Raw genomic sequence first — 15,756 nt, 5'->3', positions numbered from 1 at the left:
TTCTCCACTACTAAGCTACACCCTCAGCTCAGGTTCTTACTTTACTTTTAGAACTTGATTTTGGAGATGCTTCCATATTTTTACCCTTTTATGTATAAAAATAGATGATCTGAACCACAGAAAGGCTAAGTGATTTACCCAAAAGCACACAGCCAACAGGCACTAAAATAGATTGAAGGCAGAGCTGTGTGACTCACCAAAACCTGAATTGATTCTCCTCCCCCTTCACTTTTCCCAGGTTGGGGATAGTGCTGTGCAGGGAGGTGCTTGGACTTTCAGATCCTCCTGTCTCTTGATGTTCCAGAATAGAGGCTGAGCTGCTGCAGGGGCGACCTACTTCTCCCATTGTGTTTCTTTTTAAAGATCCAGTGGCTGCTGTTGGCTTCTGCCTTCTGGGGAGGAGGTGGTAGGAAAGCCTCCATTAGCTTCCTGTATCTCCCCACCACCCCAGTGCCATCCCCCAGGCCAAAGTCACACCTGGGCCATCTCAGCTTCCCCAGAGGACCTTTGAGCCCTCATGGAAAATAAACCAGACAAGTACTGTGTTAGCAGTGAGAGGGGAAGGTGTCCTGCTCCAAAGCCTGCTTGTGGTGTCTTTGACAAGCCAGCAGTTTCAGCTAAGGGTCTTTGCACCTGCTGTTCCTTCTGCCTAGAATCTTCCAAGGACCTTCCTGTGTAGAAGGTATAACCATTTTATGTGTTCCGTGTACTCATTTCTCATGTGTTCCCTTCCCCAACTCAATGTCAGAGCCACAAGAGCAACGTATTTTATGTTTCGGTAGCTATATCTTCATGAAATCAAATGCTTGGATTTGTTACATGAGTGAACACTCTCTACCCCATAAACCACTAGGCAGAATCTGAGCAGTCAGATGGGGCATCACTTCCATGCTTCCCCAGCACCTCAGCTGCCAGTCTTTCCTCAGGTCCCCAATTCAGGGTCAGCCATTCTCAGATCTGTCTTTATGCTAATTGATCCAGTTACCTGGGACACCCTTCCTCACCTCCCTCAGGATTCTGATCAAATGTCAGTAAAAATAGACACCTCCCCCAAACCTCTACTCTATCCTTGTTTGCAGTCACCACCCAAAGGGCTTCCCCTTTTTGTTCTTGTTTCTATCTACAAGTGCAAAGAGAAGTGGCCTGCTGCTCATTGCTGTGGTCCTGGGTACCTACAACTGCCCTGGCATAGAATAGGTGCTCAGGAATTATCTGCTGAATGCACAACGTAACAACTTCGGCCCAGTCAAAATGGGCGATTTGTATGTATGTGTGCACTGCCAGGGCCTTTGCACGTGCTAGACACTCACTCTACCCCTTAACTACACCCATAGTCACAGTCAAAATAGGACTATAAAGAGGCTGGACCTAGGGCTGGGGATGTGGCTCAAGCGGTAGCGCGCTCGCCTGGCATGCGTGCGGCCGGGGTTCGATCCTCAGCACCATATACAAACAAAGATGTTGTGTCCGCCGAAAACTAAAAAATAATAAATATTAAAAAAAAAGTTTAAAAAAAAAAAAAAAGAAAAAAAAAAAAAAGAGGCTGGACCTAAGGTCAGAGGGGAGGACCGATGGGTCTTGAGGTGAGTCTGAGCCAAGAGGAGGGGATGTGCCCCTGTCCTCCAAACCTCCCCACAGCCCTCCTTCATTGAGCTTTAGCAGGTGTGCTGCTTCTTGATGGGGGGGGGCGCCGCGCGGGCATATAGTTTCACGAGCGCAAAGAAGACAAACCAAGCACAGGGGCTCCGGCACTAAGTCAAGTTCTTTACTTCCCAGAAGTGATGGCTAAGGGGAGGGAGAAGGAGGCTAAAAGAGGAAGAGAGAGAGAGCCAGAGAGAGCAAGGAGCAGGAAGAAAGGGGACAGTAAACCACTGTTCTATTAAGTCTCAGGAGGCAAGTGCTCAAGGTAAAAAAGAGTCCTGGAGAATCCTCCGCGGCTGCGGGAGCACCTCGATTTCCTTCTGTGTACCAGTCCTCGGGGAAGGCTGCCGCCGCTGCCGCTGCATTAAATAGTTATGTACATCGCAGAGAGTCCCAGGCCGTGGGCACGCGGGGAGGGGTCATTTCACCAGGGGCCGAGTCTTATCATCGTCACCGCACTGGTGGGCTTTGTACTTTTTCACTTCTGCCATGTACTTGGCCCATGCATCACCTTTACTTGTTAATACCTGTGGGGGTGGAGGTGGAAGACAAGAGGGGGTTGGCAGGGGCAGACCCGCAAGCCAGGAAACAGGGTCAGGACTGTCCTGAGACGGTGACCCACCCCACCCCCATCACCCAGAAGGCACTCCCTGGCTTTGAGGCAAAGATATGTGAAGTCAAGTTATCAGGGGCCTTTGTTAAAAGCCCTCCTACTCCACCAGGCATACCCATCCAAGGCAGAATGCGGGACAGGGTTTGACCAGCACACAGGCTGGAAGGCAAAGGCAAGGAGGGAAGCCCCCGCAGCCTGCTCACCTCATCCTCCGTCTTCTGCTTCTTGGCTACTATTCCCGTCTTGAGGGCTAGTTTGTTCCCGCCTCTGCGTTTGCCCACCTGGGTGAAGGGACAGAAGACTGCAAGGGTTACAGGAGCCGGGCCCGCCCTTAGCGGTGCTGAGGCCCACTACACCTTCCTAGCCCGGCCAGGTGGCCTGTCCCGACGCCGCGCCTAGCTCCACCAGCCGGCCGACCTGCGCAGCAATCAGAGAGGAGCACACGCGACTCAGCGCCTGCCCTGGGCCCACGATGCCCAGGCAGTCCTGGGCCCCGGGCTGCCCTCCCAGGGAGCCCAAGGAGTGCCCACCTCCGTGGGGACCAACTCTGTCCTTACTCTCTATGGGAGAGGCCTCATCCTCCTGTGGCAGGGACCACATAGGCAGCAACAGCTCCCTTTATTGAGCACTTACTGTATGCCAAGCCCTGTGCAGAGTGCTATGAATGTTTTATCTCCTTCCATATTCACAATTACCCAAAGATGACGGTTACATCTTTCCCCATTTCACAGATGAGGAAACAGTCCTTGAGGAAAGCTTGTGCTGGTGACAAACTGTGGAAGTGGATTCAGGGTCAGGTGCATCTAAGCCACTGGGAGAAGAGCATTCTTAACCACCAAGCAACACTGACTCCCCTGCACCTAGTCTTTTGGGGGTGTGGCTATGATGGCCTTTCAAGAAATGAATGTCAAAGGCAGTGACAACCATTGCTGCTCCCATTCATGGAGGGGTACTCAGCCTCCACAGTTATCACAATAATCCAGGGCCTGACACCTTCCCCTTTCTCAAAGACAAGTCTCACTATGGACTCACACCTTAGTGTCTTGCCTTCTCCCCTTGCCTGGAGCCTTCCAGAGCTCCAGGGTCTGCAACAGGTTTCAGCAACCTTATCCAGTCCCACCAACCCTCAACCAGGCATTAGGTGCTACTAGGACTATTCTCAAGTCCCTTTCTCTCTCCCATCTCCTTTTAGTGCTGGGGATTAAACCCAGGGCCTCCTACATGCTGGGTAAGTGCTTTACCACTAGGCTACATCCCCAGCCATCTCATCTTTTTTTTTTTGGTACCAGGAATTGAGCCCAGGGACTGGGATGCTTAACCATTGCAACACATTCCCAGCCCTTTTCATATTTTATTTTGAGACAGGGTCTAAGTTACTTAGATCTTGCTAAATTGCTGAGGGTAGCTTTGAATTCATCCTCCCGAATCACTGGGATTACAGGCGTGTACCACCACGCCCAGCCCTTACACCCATTTTTAACAGATGAAGAAACTGAGGCCTGAACAGATTAGATCATGTACTAAAACCACACAGGTTGATCCAAGACCTGACCCCATCCTCCAAATCTCAAATCAATAATTTTTCCTTCACACTACAGGCCTTGATCTCAACACCAGACGCAAAGCAAACTCAGAGTTGACGATCAATAGATGTTCCATTTACTTACCACATAGTTTTTCAACTTGTCACTATGACATTTTGAGCTGGATCATTCTTTATTAGCGGTGAGGGGGACTGTTCTATGCATTGTAGGATGTCAAGCAGCATCCTTGGCCTCTACCCATAGATGTCACTAGCACCTCATCTCCCCAGTTTTAACAACCAAATATGTCTCCAGACTTTGTCAAATGTGGGGGTGAGAAATCATCCTCAACTGAGAACCACTGGGTTAGCCCTTCCTATAAGACAACCTGTGATAACCACTTTTCCAGGATCACCTCATGGAACCCTCACCACATCAGAAGATGTGATGATGTCCATTTTCGCACTAGACAAAGAGGGTAGGCCAGCCCAGCAGCTCTCCACTGCATCCCCAGCACCTAGCACAATGCCCAACATAAGGTAAGATGCTCAATAAATGGACACTGGTTGAATGAGATCCAGAAAAGTCAAGCAGTCTAAGAACGCGGTCAGCAGTCTGAGTCTAAGGCACCCAGCTCAGAAGCGGGACTTGAATTTCCCCCCCTTCCCCACAGCTGGGAGTGGTTCCAGTATCCAAAGTCCCGGTACCACTCCAACGGAAATCCTGGCATCCAGATTTCCCTAACCCGAGTGTGCGGCTTCCAATTGAATTCGCGGTTCCTGGTTTCCGCGGAATAGGATCTGGGGGTCCCCAAGCCCGCCCCCAGCCCCCTCTCATCGGGAAGCCAGGCCCCACGTCCTCGGCGGGTGACCCGGATGGCCCCCTCCTCGGGGCGCAGGGTGGATCTGGATACTGGTTCCCATCCTCGGGCCCCGTTTCCCCGGCCAAGGCAGGCCCTGGCGCCCGCCCCCACCCCCGCGGCTCCTTACGAAGCTGAGTGTGGGGCCCGGGCCGCCCTTCCTCTTCGGATCCCCAGGGCCCGCAGCTGCGGTAGCCGGCTGGTCGGGTCGCGGCGGGCCCGGGGGCGGCTCCTCCTGCCGCTGCCGCTGCTCCTCCTCCATCTTCCGCTTGAACAGCTCCAGGAAGCTGCCGTCGTTGGCGAACAAGTTCACGCCGCCCGACACCGGGCTTGAACCGGCGCCCGACACCTCATCGTCCCCGCTCTCGGGTGACGTCCCTGGCCCCGACTCAGCCCATCGACTCCCGCCGCCGCCCGCGGGGCCTGGCGCCTCCCGGCCCGGAGGCTCCGCCCGTCTCCCTCGGGCAGCCATTTTGTCGCCAGGTGCCGCGCAAAGGACTCCGGGAAGGCCGCTTCGGCCCCGCGCTTGGCGCCCGACTTGCTTCGTCCGGAACAATGCATGCCGGGACGAGCGGTCTGGGTCCTCAGGCGTCCGCAGAGGGGGCGGGTTCTGGGGCGGGGCCTGGGGCGGAGCGAAAGAGGGTACGACCTGACCCCGTAGGCAACCTGGAGGCGCAGGCCCAGGGTGTCTATAAAATAGCGGTACTTGGTTGGCGTTCTGCACACAGAGGCTTCTGGGGAATGGGACCATCGAATGACACTGGGGCTGTGACTGGTTTTACGAAGTGGGGTTCCCGCTAGGGATGGGGGGGGGGACGCATTAGCTTTTCATGGCTAGAATTCTCTTCTGCTACCAAGGATAGTCTTTGTGAGTAAAAGGACCCTGTTTGGAGGTCCTATTTGAGCACGTGCTCAGCTGTCACATAGGAACTTGGTTTCATACCGAGATCTAAGTATCTAACCTAGGACCCTGAACTAGAAGTAGGAGTGTCTCTGAGTTGGACACTTGTCTCTGGAATGACTCTCATTATCTGGGAATAGAATACCGTTGGCATGGAGTTGGGATCCTTATGTAAGAATAAGGTTATTTTTTTATAGGCAGGAGTAATCAAATGAAAGGAGGATATTTCTAGATTGGAGTCCCCTTCTAAGAGTAAAAGTGTTCTGGACTGGGGTCGCTGCCAAGGGCCCGAAGCCCTGCTTGTATTCCTGCCCCAGGGCAGGGGTCCAAAGAGGGAATTTGCTGAATTTAGAGTCTCCCCTCAAACAGAGAGTTAAGTGCTGGAAGATTTTCCGGAGTTAAAATCCCTCCTACAACAAGGAGCGCGGTTGCAGATATGGTTCTTGCCCAGCACGAGGATTCGGGGTGTGTTAGACACGGATCTGAAGAAACAACTGGAGTTGTTTTCCAGCTAACCCATTAGGCTCAGGGACCTGTCGGGTTCCTCCACCTATATTTGTCCATGACCGGTTTGAGGCAGAAGCCAGCTGGTTCACAGCCAATTGACTAACAGACACACCAGAGGGCGGACCTGAGGGGATGTTGGAGCCCAACTTGGAGAATAGGGAGGAAATGATCGACACGAAATTGAGCCTATAAAATGGAGCTAGGACGGACCTCAGGTCTAACTTCCCTGAAAACCCTTGGACAGGGTGTTTGGCTGGTTGCTAAGGAGAGGTTGGCGGCTACCACGTCGTGAGTGTGACTGGTGGAAGTAAGAAAATATGTAACCAATGAAAGGAGGCTGAAAGACTTAGGGTCCAATCAGTGAAGGGGAGTAGACTGGACCGTACCAATGTGTTCATTAGGCAGGAGGAGACCTTGGAAAAATATAGACAAGAGGCCGACAAGGTGAGCTCTAAAAGCGTAAAACAATAAAACAGTAGCTTCTATTATCACACAAAAGTCATCCCATGAGGAATTTAATTCAGACTCCTGCCCGCGACAGGAATGCGGTAGACAATTTTTCCCTGTAGTCGCTTTGTATGGTGCGCCCCGATTGATCACGTGAGCCGGTTCCAAGATGGCGGCGGGGGTGGCCGGGTGGGGGGTTGAAGCAGAGGAGTTCGAAGATGCACCTGATGTGGAGCCGCTGGAGCCCACGCTTAGCAACATCATCGAGCAGCGCAGCCTTAAGTGGATCTTCGTCGGGGGCAAGGGTGGCGTAGGCAAGACCACCTGCAGGTAAGGAGGCTACGGTGGGGGCTCAGGAAGGCGGGTGGGATGTACCACTGACCGAAGGGGAGGCCCGGAACCGGCTTTTCCACCCTAGCCGGCGTAGGGGGCTGGGTCGGGGTCTTCTGGGTTGTACTCACTTGCAGTGAATGAAAGGTTCCACCTGAATGGTGGCCTGGCACTTTGTAAGTTACGCTATCCCTGTTGGGGCTCAAGTGCCGAACTTCAGTGTACCCAGCGCATGGCAGGGTGGAGGGGCACTTAGATATCCCAGTCAGCTGTACCGTACCCAAGTGAGCTCAGTGTAGAGGGAAGGGCACCAAGGCAAGCTATCCTGGTCTGCTGAAGAGTGAGGAAAGGGTACAAGATCCGATTGTATCAATCAGCTGTGAAAGGGTGATGGGTCCTTGGGGCACATTATCCTGGACAAGTGGACTGAACCATCCATCCTTACCGGGGAGTGCAATGGATCTCTCACCTTAGAGTTTAGGGAGGAGGCATAGAAGCAAACTATGTCGACTGGACAGCTGGATCATGCCACTCTGTGCCCAGCAAAGGAACAGGTACCAAGCCAGACTCAGTCAGCTGAAACTTACCACTCTAGTTCAGCTGGAGTAGTCAGTAGGTGAGGCATTAAGATTTGATCCCGCAGTGATCCATAATCTCTCAAGACCCTTCTGATGTAGGTCTTTGTATCTCAGACCCTTGCAGGCACAGGGAGCAGGGCCCCATGCCTCCCTCCCCACTTTTTGACTTTTCCTTTGTGCAGCTGCAGCCTAGCGGTCCAGCTATCCAAGGGGCGTGAGAGTGTTCTGATCATCTCCACAGACCCAGCCCACAACATCTCAGATGCTTTTGACCAGAAGTTTTCCAAGGTGCCTACCAAAGTCAAAGGCTATGACAACCTCTTTGCTATGGTAAGTGAAGCAGGGCTTAGCTCCTAACTTATGGAAGAGACCTTTCAGTCCTTTCCTTTCTTAGATACACCCACTAGCAGACTCCATGTTCTGCTCATTCTGTATTTTATCTCTCCAGTTTTTCCCCTTCCTCAACATACCTACAGAGGAAAAGGAAGAAATGTTTGAGGAGCAGGAAAAAGGCAAGAGTGATTGGAGCTAAGTAAGCACAAGCAAGGGAAGGAGGAGTTGGAAGTTGGCATAGGACTCTGCAGCCACTATGAGCAGTTTGACTTTGATTCTAAATTTCTTAGGAAGCTGTTTGTTTCATTTAACTCATTTATTGGTACTGGTGATTGAACCCTGGGGCACTTTGCCTCTGAACTGCATCTGTAGTCCATTTTATTTATTTTGAAACTGGGTCTTGGTGATTTGCTGAGCATGACCACAAACTTGGAATTCTCCTGCCTTAGCCTTCCAAGTTACTGGGATTATAGGCATATGAAGGAGGCATCACTGCAGCACTCTGCAGGAAGCTGTTCATTTTAAGCAGGGCACTGTCATAGGCAAATTTATGTTTTGAAAAGTTTTCTGTGGCTGTCCTATGGAAATTGGATCATACGTCAAAGGTGGAAGCAGGTAAACTAACAAGGAGACTGGGGATATAAGCAGGTAAGTGCTGAGATAGTGGCCAGGTCTCACATGGGGACAGGATGTTGGGGGATGAGTGTTAGATTTTGGATACATTTTGGAAGTAAAGCAGAGAGATTGCTTGGTTTTAACTGGAGAGAAGAAAAATTGAATCCAGTATATCATTTATTTTTTCTTCCTGAGTAGCTGAGATGGGAAAAAACTTGGAGAAGAGCAGATTTAGGAGGGACGCTGGGATCTAATTGTTTTGATTTTTTGCTGAAAGTGTTGGCACATGCCTGTAATCCTAGTGACTGAGAGACTGAGGCAGGAGGATCGAAAGTTCAAGGCAACCTTGGCAATTTAGCAAGACCCAATCTCAAAATACGAAAATAAAGGGCTAGGATGTAGCTCAGTGATAGAGTGCCCCTGGGTTCAATTCCCAGTACTGGCAGAGCGGGGTAGAATTTTGATTTGTCCACAGTGAATCTGTGGACAATCTGCCTACTTACGTGGGGATACCATAATAGTAATTTAAATGTATGAACCTGAAGCTTGAGGAGGGTTAGCATTGATTTAAAAGTTGTTGTCCCAGGGTAGTTTTTTTTTTTTTTTTTTTTTTTGGAGATAGGATCTTGGTAGTGGGGGGAATGCTGGGGAGAGATTACTACATTTGACCACTGAGCCACATCCCCAGCCCTATTTTGTATTTTATTGAGAAAGAGAGTCTCACTGAGTTGCTAAGCGCCTCACCTTTGCTGAGGCTGGCTTTGAACTCTCTGGCCTTCCTGCTTCAGCTTCCCAAGCCACTGGGATCACAGGCATGTGATCACCATGGCGCCTTCCCAGGTATCCATGAGGCTGAGGCTGTGAGCTACGCTGAGGTCATGAGGTCAGGTGCAGCTGGCTGGGTGGGGGCTGCCCCTGGAAGAGAGGCCACAGCAGGCTTGAGATAAGATCTTGCTATCTTACTTAAGCTGGCCTTGAAGTCCTGGATTCAAGCAGTCCTTCTGCCTAAGCCTCCTCAGTAGCAGGGACTACAAATCCCAGAAGTAGTGCTACCCCACCTGCTAACAAGGGCTATTTTGAGAAAAGCAGTTGTAGAACATGTTTGTTTGCTGCTGGGAATGTGCCCACAGGGAGGAACAAGTGATTCTGGAAGACAGTGATCCTCAGGCAGGATGAGTCTCATCCTGCACACCACCCAGAACTTAGGCTCTGCCAGAGTCAGGGACGCAGCAGGGAATAGAAGAAACCGATGGTGCTGGCAGCCAGTAACTTCTCTTTCACGCCTCTGAGATGAGGGCCTCAGCAGTGAGTAGGACAGAGCAGTTTGAGGAGGGACAAGACGCCACATATACACTTGCGAGAGCAGGAAGAGAGCCCATTGGAATTCTGTGATCAGGAATTACTGGTCAGGTGTGCATAGGCCCTCGGGTGCACAGCACAGATAGCTAAGAAGAAGCAGAGCAGGGGTTTCGTCAGCCACAGAGGGAAGAGGGAAGCAACCTCTGGAGCCTGGGCTGGGTAAGAGTGCTGACCAAGAGGGACACTGACAATGTACAGGGGACAGGGACACAGTGACTCTTAGAGTATCTGAGGCTGGAGTAGAGGATGTTCAAGTCCAACAATGGAATGTGGAAGTCAGAGGTAACCCTCTCACTAGAAATAACGCATCAAGAGTTTGACTTGGCAAGTGTCCTGGGAGAGTACAAGCTCCCCACAGTGAGATAACCCTGAGGGCAACTTGGGGGCTTCACCATGAAGCCACCGAGAAGAGGTGACCCAGGAGGAAGCTAGGGAGGCATGGAAGCCAGGCTGGCCAGGAACCCCCGGCCTGGTCATCCTTTCAAGGATTCCACATATATGTTGAGGACCTTTTTGTGCCTAGAACTGTTCTTATTGCTGGGGACACAGAAGTGAGCAAGGCAGCAGGTTGAGGAGACAGCAGGCAAACATGACTAAAGCCTTGTGGGGTCTGAGAAGGGGCTGGTGTTAGGGAGAGAGGAAAGCAGGGCAGAGAGGGTGCTAGGCCCCCCTGCTAAACAGGGTGTTCAAGAAAGACTTGCAGCAGAGGAACGATCTGGAAGCGGTCAGGGCCTGTCATGGGAGTATCATGGGGAGCCGAGTTCCAGGTGGGAAACAGCCATGTCAATGCCCCGTGGTGGGTTTCAGCGTCCTTTTACAGGCCTGGTCCCGGTTTGCAGTTCTCCACTGGTTTATGAAGGTTTGACTGTAAGAGTGCCAGACCATAAGTCCCCAAGGGAAGTCTGACCTAAGGAAGGGCTTGTGGTCAGAGCCCTGCATGGCTCCCTCTGGCCTGTGCCCAGGTGGGAAGGCTCCCAGAAGTCACAGCAGCCTGAGTCTCGTCCCCTCGGCCCCCAGGAGATCGACCCCAGCTTGGGCGTGGCGGAGCTGCCTGATGAGTTCTTCGAGGAGGACAACATGCTGAGCATGGGCAAGAAGATGATGCAGGAGGCCATGAGCGCCTTCCCAGGCATCGATGAGGCCATGAGCTACGCTGAGGTCATGAGGTCAGGTCCAGCTGGCTGGGGTGGGGGCTGCCCCTGGAAGAGAGGCCGCAGCAGGCTTGACCCCTGTCTCCCCTCAGGCTGGTGAAGGGCATGAACTTCTCGGTGGTGGTGTTTGACACGGCACCCACGGGCCACACGCTCAGGCTACTCAACTTCCCCACCATCGTTGAGCGGGGCCTGGGCCGCCTCATGCAGATCAAGAACCAGATCAGCCCCTTCATCTCACAGGCAGGCGGGGCCCCGGGTATCCAGGCATCCCAGAGTGGGAGTGGGCCCCCAGTTCCCCAGATGTGCCACCACAAACACCCTTTCTCCCCCTCTCTGTTCATCCTTCTCACTGGGTGAAACGGTCTTCACTGTGGGGGAGGAGGGATGGTCTCCCCCATCCACCAAGTGGTGACAGAGCCTGGAGGTCTGCCCAGAGCCAGATGGCCCACCCCCACCCCCTCTGCACTCCCTGGTGCAGCCCGGCTCCACTCAGGCACAGCAGCTCACCTGTCTGGGCACCACCTTCCTTGTCTGCCCAGTGGAGGTTCTGAGAGTGGCCCCGTGGTTATTACCAGGACCTCTCTGAACACCTCCAGCTCTGCCTCCGTGGTGCGCACATGATCCCCTAGCCTCAGATAGTAACAGTTACTGCGCACCTACTATGTGCCCAGCACTGTTCTGAGAAAGTTACACGTCCCAGCTCACCTCACAAGGGCTCTCAGAGGCTGACAGTTGGGGAAACTCAGGCCCCAGGAGGTCCAGGCCTTTGACCATGATTCCCACCAAAACGGCAGAGCTGAGATTTGACTAACCCCTGGAGTCTGCTCCAGGGCTCATACCTCATACCACCAGGGGTTACCAGGAATCTAGAGAGCTGCCCACCCCGGCAGGCAGTGAGCCTGTCCCTCCTCCCCACAGATGTGCAACATGCTAGGCCTGGGCGACATGAACGCAGACCAGCTGGCCTCCAAGCTGGAAGAGACCCTGCCCGTCATTCGCTCCGTCAGTGAACAGTTCAAGGACCCTGTGAGTCCTGGTCCAGCAGGTGGCAAGAGGCTCCCTGGGGGTGGGGACAGGACTGGAACCCACCCTTCACTGTCTTCTCTTCCCCACAGGAACAGACGACCTTCATCTGCGTGTGCATTGCTGAGTTTCTGTCCCTATACGAGACAGAGCGACTTATCCAGGAGTTAGCCAAGTGCAAGATTGACACCCACAATATCATCGTCAACCAGCTTGTCTTCCCTGACCCCGAGAAGCCCTGCAAGATGTGCGAGGCCCGCCACAAGATCCAGGCCAAGTACCTGGACCAGGTGTGCCTGCCCACCCAGCCCTGGGCCAGCAGAGACACCTCTGGCCTTCCTCCTCCCCTCCGTCCCCACTGCAGATCATACTGTCCCTGGAGGACTGTGGCTGACCTGACCTGGGTGGCAGTGACCCTGGGAGCAGGAAGTGGCCTCACTGGCACCACTCCCACTTACGACACCGTGAAGCCTCTGCCCAGTTTCCTTCCTTGACCCTGGGAGGCTCCCAGCCAGACCCACTCTCTGTCCTTGTCCTCCTGTCCCCTGATCTCTGCTTTCTGCCCTCTGCCCTGGCTGCAGATGGAGGACCTGTATGAAGACTTCCACATCGTGAAGCTGCCGCTGTTACCGCATGAGGTGCGGGGGGCAGACAAGGTCAACACCTTTTCTGCCCTCCTTCTGGAGCCCTACAAGCCCCCCAGTGCCCAGTAGCACCACCACCATCCCCAGCTGCTGCCATTTCATACCCACCCTTCACCCTACCTACTCCCCCCCTGGGGCAGAGTTTGCACAAAGTCCCCCAGAGTACAGGGGGAGCCACTTGGGGGGTGGGAGACAGAGAGAGGGTCTGTTCCCCCTGGTGGGGCTCGGGGGAGCTGTAGTTGCCCCCCACCTCTCCCTGCCTCTCACTCCTCAATAAAATAATCTTAAACCACTGCCTTTGTTGGTATTGGGAGGTGTGGCTGGGGGTGAGCACCTTCATGGACATTTGCACAGTTTGTGCACTGTGCAAAGTGGCACATGTAGAGGGCAAGTTCACAAGGGAGACTTAATAGAAATGCACTTTCATCATGGCAATTTTGGGAAAAGGGTGTCTTGGATAAGGGATGCCTTGTTCTGATTCTGCATAGCTTAGGGGACTGATGCCTGGAATGGAAGAGACAGATGGGCCTTTGCCCACTTCCTTAGAAGCTCAAGAAGGTGGGGATCTAGCTGGGAGGGGTGGTGCATGACTGATCCTGGTGACGTGGGAGGCTGAGGCAGGACAACCCCTGGTTGGAGGCCAGCCTCAGCAATTTAGCAAGCCCCTAAGCAAGGTAAGGAGGCCCTGTCTTAAAAAATAAAGAGGGCTGGGGATTTAGCTCAGTGGCAGGGTGCCCGAGGTTCAATCCCTGATACCAAAGGGGAAAAAAAGTGTGGGAACCCAGAAGTCCTTTGGGCAGCCGCAGGCTGGTGGGAGCGGATTAAGCAGGCAGCAGGCCCAGTGCTGCCTGCTGTTTGGTTTGGGAATTAGTGGGCGCCCTGGGCAGAGGCTGGGCTTGCCAGACTGGGGATTAAAAGTCTCCACCCACCCCCCATTCCTGCCTCCATGGGATGGCATCAGCCCCTCCCAGCAGAGGGCCACAACAGTGGGACTGACAAGGGACAGGATGGCAGAGCACTCAGGCTGGGTCCCTGAAAGCTGATCCCATCTGCACAGGGCCTTGGCCTGCAGCTTGGGCTTCCTGCTGTTTTAGCTTGGTCTCCTCATCCTTGAAGTGGGGGACCTCAGTATAGCCACTCTCTGAACCATGGCACAGATTAACAGATTGCCCGGTGACCTGGAAGGCACCCCAAAAGGACCCCCTTGGCCCCTGCTCTTCATTCTTCTGCTGGTGCCACCACAGCCACTGTCGTCCACATTTGAAAGCTCAGGACAGGGCATGACCTTGAGTGTTTGCAAGATCCAAACCGGAGCTGGGACTAGGGGTACAGAGTCAGGAAGCAGTGTTCAGGGTATACACACCCAGGGTCTGGGCATGCCAGGGTGTGTGTGTAAGGGAACCCAGCCACGAGCCTAGACGTGTCCCCCACTCAGCTTCACAGGGTGTGTGCAAGCAGGTGTGGACACGTTGGGGTGGTGTACATAAACAAAAGGGGGTGCATGTGGTGGCAAAGACCCCAAGCTTCTGGTCACACTGCCTGGGTTCCCATCCCAGCTCTTCCATGAAAGAGCTGCGTCATTTGAGCCTCAGTTTCCCTACCTAGAAAGTGGGAGTGGCAGGTGCAGCAGCTATTGCGTATACTCCAGTGTGTGGATTCAGAGATGAAATATGCAGGCATTTCTCATCACAGGCAGGGACCTGCCAAGGAGAGCTGCTTGTTTTTGGTGTTACAATTACCAAGCAGGTGAAGCAGCAGCCTGCTAGGCAGTCTGCTTCCCGCCCCCGGGGGTCCTGCAGTCAGGGGTGGATGGGGACATGTGCTGGGGGAGAGGGGATGAGCAAGGAAGGTCTAGCTGCAGTTAGCGGAAGGACGTCCTGGTGACCCTGTTCCCTCCCTAGGTCTGGCAGCTGCGGTGCCGCCCCAGTCACCCCAGCTGCCCCCTGGCTCCTGTTTATAGGCTGTCCGGCAGCTGGACAGCGGAGATTCGGGTCCGAGGGTGGCGAGCCTAAGCCGGTTGGCTCCTAATTACCCCGGGCGGGGCAGACATCTGCCAGTCTGGGAACACCATGTCCTGGCTGGCTGGGCCTCCGGGTGGTGCTGTGCATAGCCATCCGAGCTCCTAAGGCACCCGTGGACTTGAGGGTTTCCTGCCTCCGCCCCCTCTCAAGTGTCTGCCCCCTGCCAGGACTCCCCGAGCCTGTGCCCCTCCCTCACTGGTCTGCATGCAAATGTTCTCCAGGTCGGGGGATGGAGTGAGGGGTGCAGTTTGTGCCAGACTGGGAATGCCCCCTTTGTAGGTGTCTGTAAAGAGGGAACATCTGTCCCAAATCCTTGCCAAATATGGGGAACAAGGGTCTATGTACCCAAGTTTGTGTGTTCATGCCAATGTTGAGTGTCTGAGACCCGAGTGTGTATGGGTATGTGTGCACACACCACAGCCAGGAAGCACTGGGGAGGAGCTTGCCTTAATACATTAATGTACAAATCCAGGCGAGTGGTTCCTGGGGGCTTATAATCAGTGGAACTGCTCTTCCACAAATTTGCTGTTGTGTGATTATATCTCAGCCACACTGGCAAATCTCAGGGACCTGAGGGGCACCCCTCTGGCCCAGGTCTATGTGCCACTGTATTGAAGGGAGGTGTCCCCACATTCGGTGTGTGATCTTTGTCCAGGGGAGATGGGGATGAAGACCTCTGCAGCCACAGCCTGTGTATGGCTGCGGTGTGAAAGCGGCCCGGAGGGGCGAGGTCTGCCCCTGTCTGGTTCTGTGTACTTGCCTGTCTATACATTGTGCCATCATGAGGCCATGCAGCCCCCTGAATCCCTTCTCTGCCGGTCCTCTGAAGCTGCTGAGAGCACCTTGTGTGTCTGTGAGCTCAGAGCCTGGTGTGTCCAGGATCCATCTGCCTGGAGAGAGCTAGGTGTGCCATGTGTGACTCTAGAAGGCTTTATGGCAGTATATGCTGCCACACTGCCCTCCAGGATATGTCCGGTGGTTGTGTGAGGCTGTTAAGGGAAGCTGAATGTGTGCTTCTATGTATATCTTTGTGACAGTGTTATTGGAGGTATCTGATGTGAACCAGCCTCATTCAGCAGTGTGCATGTGTCTGGGATGGAGACATTTGCGGCCCCCTCCCCCAGCTCCAGCTTCCAGATGCCTTGGACTTGCCTGGGAGCAGGACAGGGAGGAGCAAGGAAGGACCGTACAGATTTCTCCACTGGCCC

The 15,756-nt window shown here is 53.7% G+C and overlaps 2 protein-coding genes across 3 annotated transcripts; one reads left to right on the top strand and one right to left on the bottom strand.

Annotated features, from left to right (window-relative positions):
* Positions 1-1,751: 1,751 nt before the first annotated feature.
* Trir (telomerase RNA component interacting RNase) lies at positions 1,752-5,173 on the bottom strand. Of its 2 annotated transcripts, XM_026399660.2 has the most exons (3): positions 4,767-5,170; positions 2,458-2,535; positions 1,752-2,168 (listed from the first exon to the last, which is right to left on the bottom strand). In XM_026399660.2, exons 1-3 carry the CDS (start codon positions 5,106-5,108, stop codon positions 2,061-2,063), a joined length of 528 nt encoding a protein of 175 aa, XP_026255445.1. In that variant the 5' UTR covers positions 5,109-5,170; the 3' UTR covers positions 1,752-2,060. The 2 variants fall into 2 exon arrangements, with proteins under 2 accessions (XP_026255445.1, XP_026255446.1); XM_026399661.2 differs by lacking the exon at positions 1,752-2,168 and having other exon boundaries at positions 2,459-2,535; positions 4,790-5,173.
* Positions 5,174-6,639: 1,466 nt separating this feature from the next.
* On the top strand, positions 6,640-12,821 carry Get3 (guided entry of tail-anchored proteins factor 3, ATPase). The gene is made up of 7 exons (XM_026399681.2): positions 6,640-6,821; positions 7,582-7,729; positions 10,724-10,872; positions 10,950-11,100; positions 11,779-11,886; positions 11,976-12,173; positions 12,465-12,821. The coding sequence occupies exons 1-7, from the start codon at positions 6,661-6,663 to the stop codon at positions 12,594-12,596; spliced, it is 1,047 nt and encodes a 348-aa protein (XP_026255466.1). The 5' UTR covers positions 6,640-6,660; the 3' UTR covers positions 12,597-12,821.
* The last annotated feature ends 2,935 nt before the right edge of the window (positions 12,822-15,756 follow it).

The sequence above is a fragment of the Urocitellus parryii genome, chromosome 3 (assembly GCF_045843805.1).
Source record: "Urocitellus parryii isolate mUroPar1 chromosome 3, mUroPar1.hap1, whole genome shotgun sequence".
NCBI classification, from domain to species: domain Eukaryota; kingdom Metazoa; phylum Chordata; class Mammalia; order Rodentia; family Sciuridae; genus Urocitellus; species Urocitellus parryii.
Note: the sequence above shows the minus strand (reverse complement) of the source record. Positions and strands in the feature narration are given on the sequence as shown.

Bases quoted from the DNA above. Each gene is read 5' to 3' on its own strand.
- Get3 (XM_026399681.2), top strand. From the start codon at position 6,661: ATGGCGGCGGGGGTGGCCGGGTGGGGGGTTGAAGCAGAGGAGTTCGAA. The intron at 7,730-10,723 runs GTAAGTGAAGCA...CTCGGCCCCCAG, and splicing joins ATGACAACCTCTTTGCTATG to GAGATCGACCCCAGCTTGGG. The intron at 12,174-12,464 runs GTGTGCCTGCCC...CCCTGGCTGCAG, and splicing joins AGGCCAAGTACCTGGACCAG to ATGGAGGACCTGTATGAAGA.
- Trir (XM_026399660.2), bottom strand. From the start codon at position 5,108: ATGGCTGCCCGAGGGAGACGGGCGGAGCCTCCGGGCCGGGAGGCGCCA. The intron at 2,536-4,766 runs GTAAGGAGCCGC...CCCTTCACCCAG, and splicing joins CGGGCCCCACACTCAGCTTC to GTGGGCAAACGCAGAGGCGG. The intron at 2,169-2,457 runs GTGAGCAGGCTG...CCACCCCCACAG, and splicing joins AGCAGAAGACGGAGGATGAG to GTATTAACAAGTAAAGGTGA.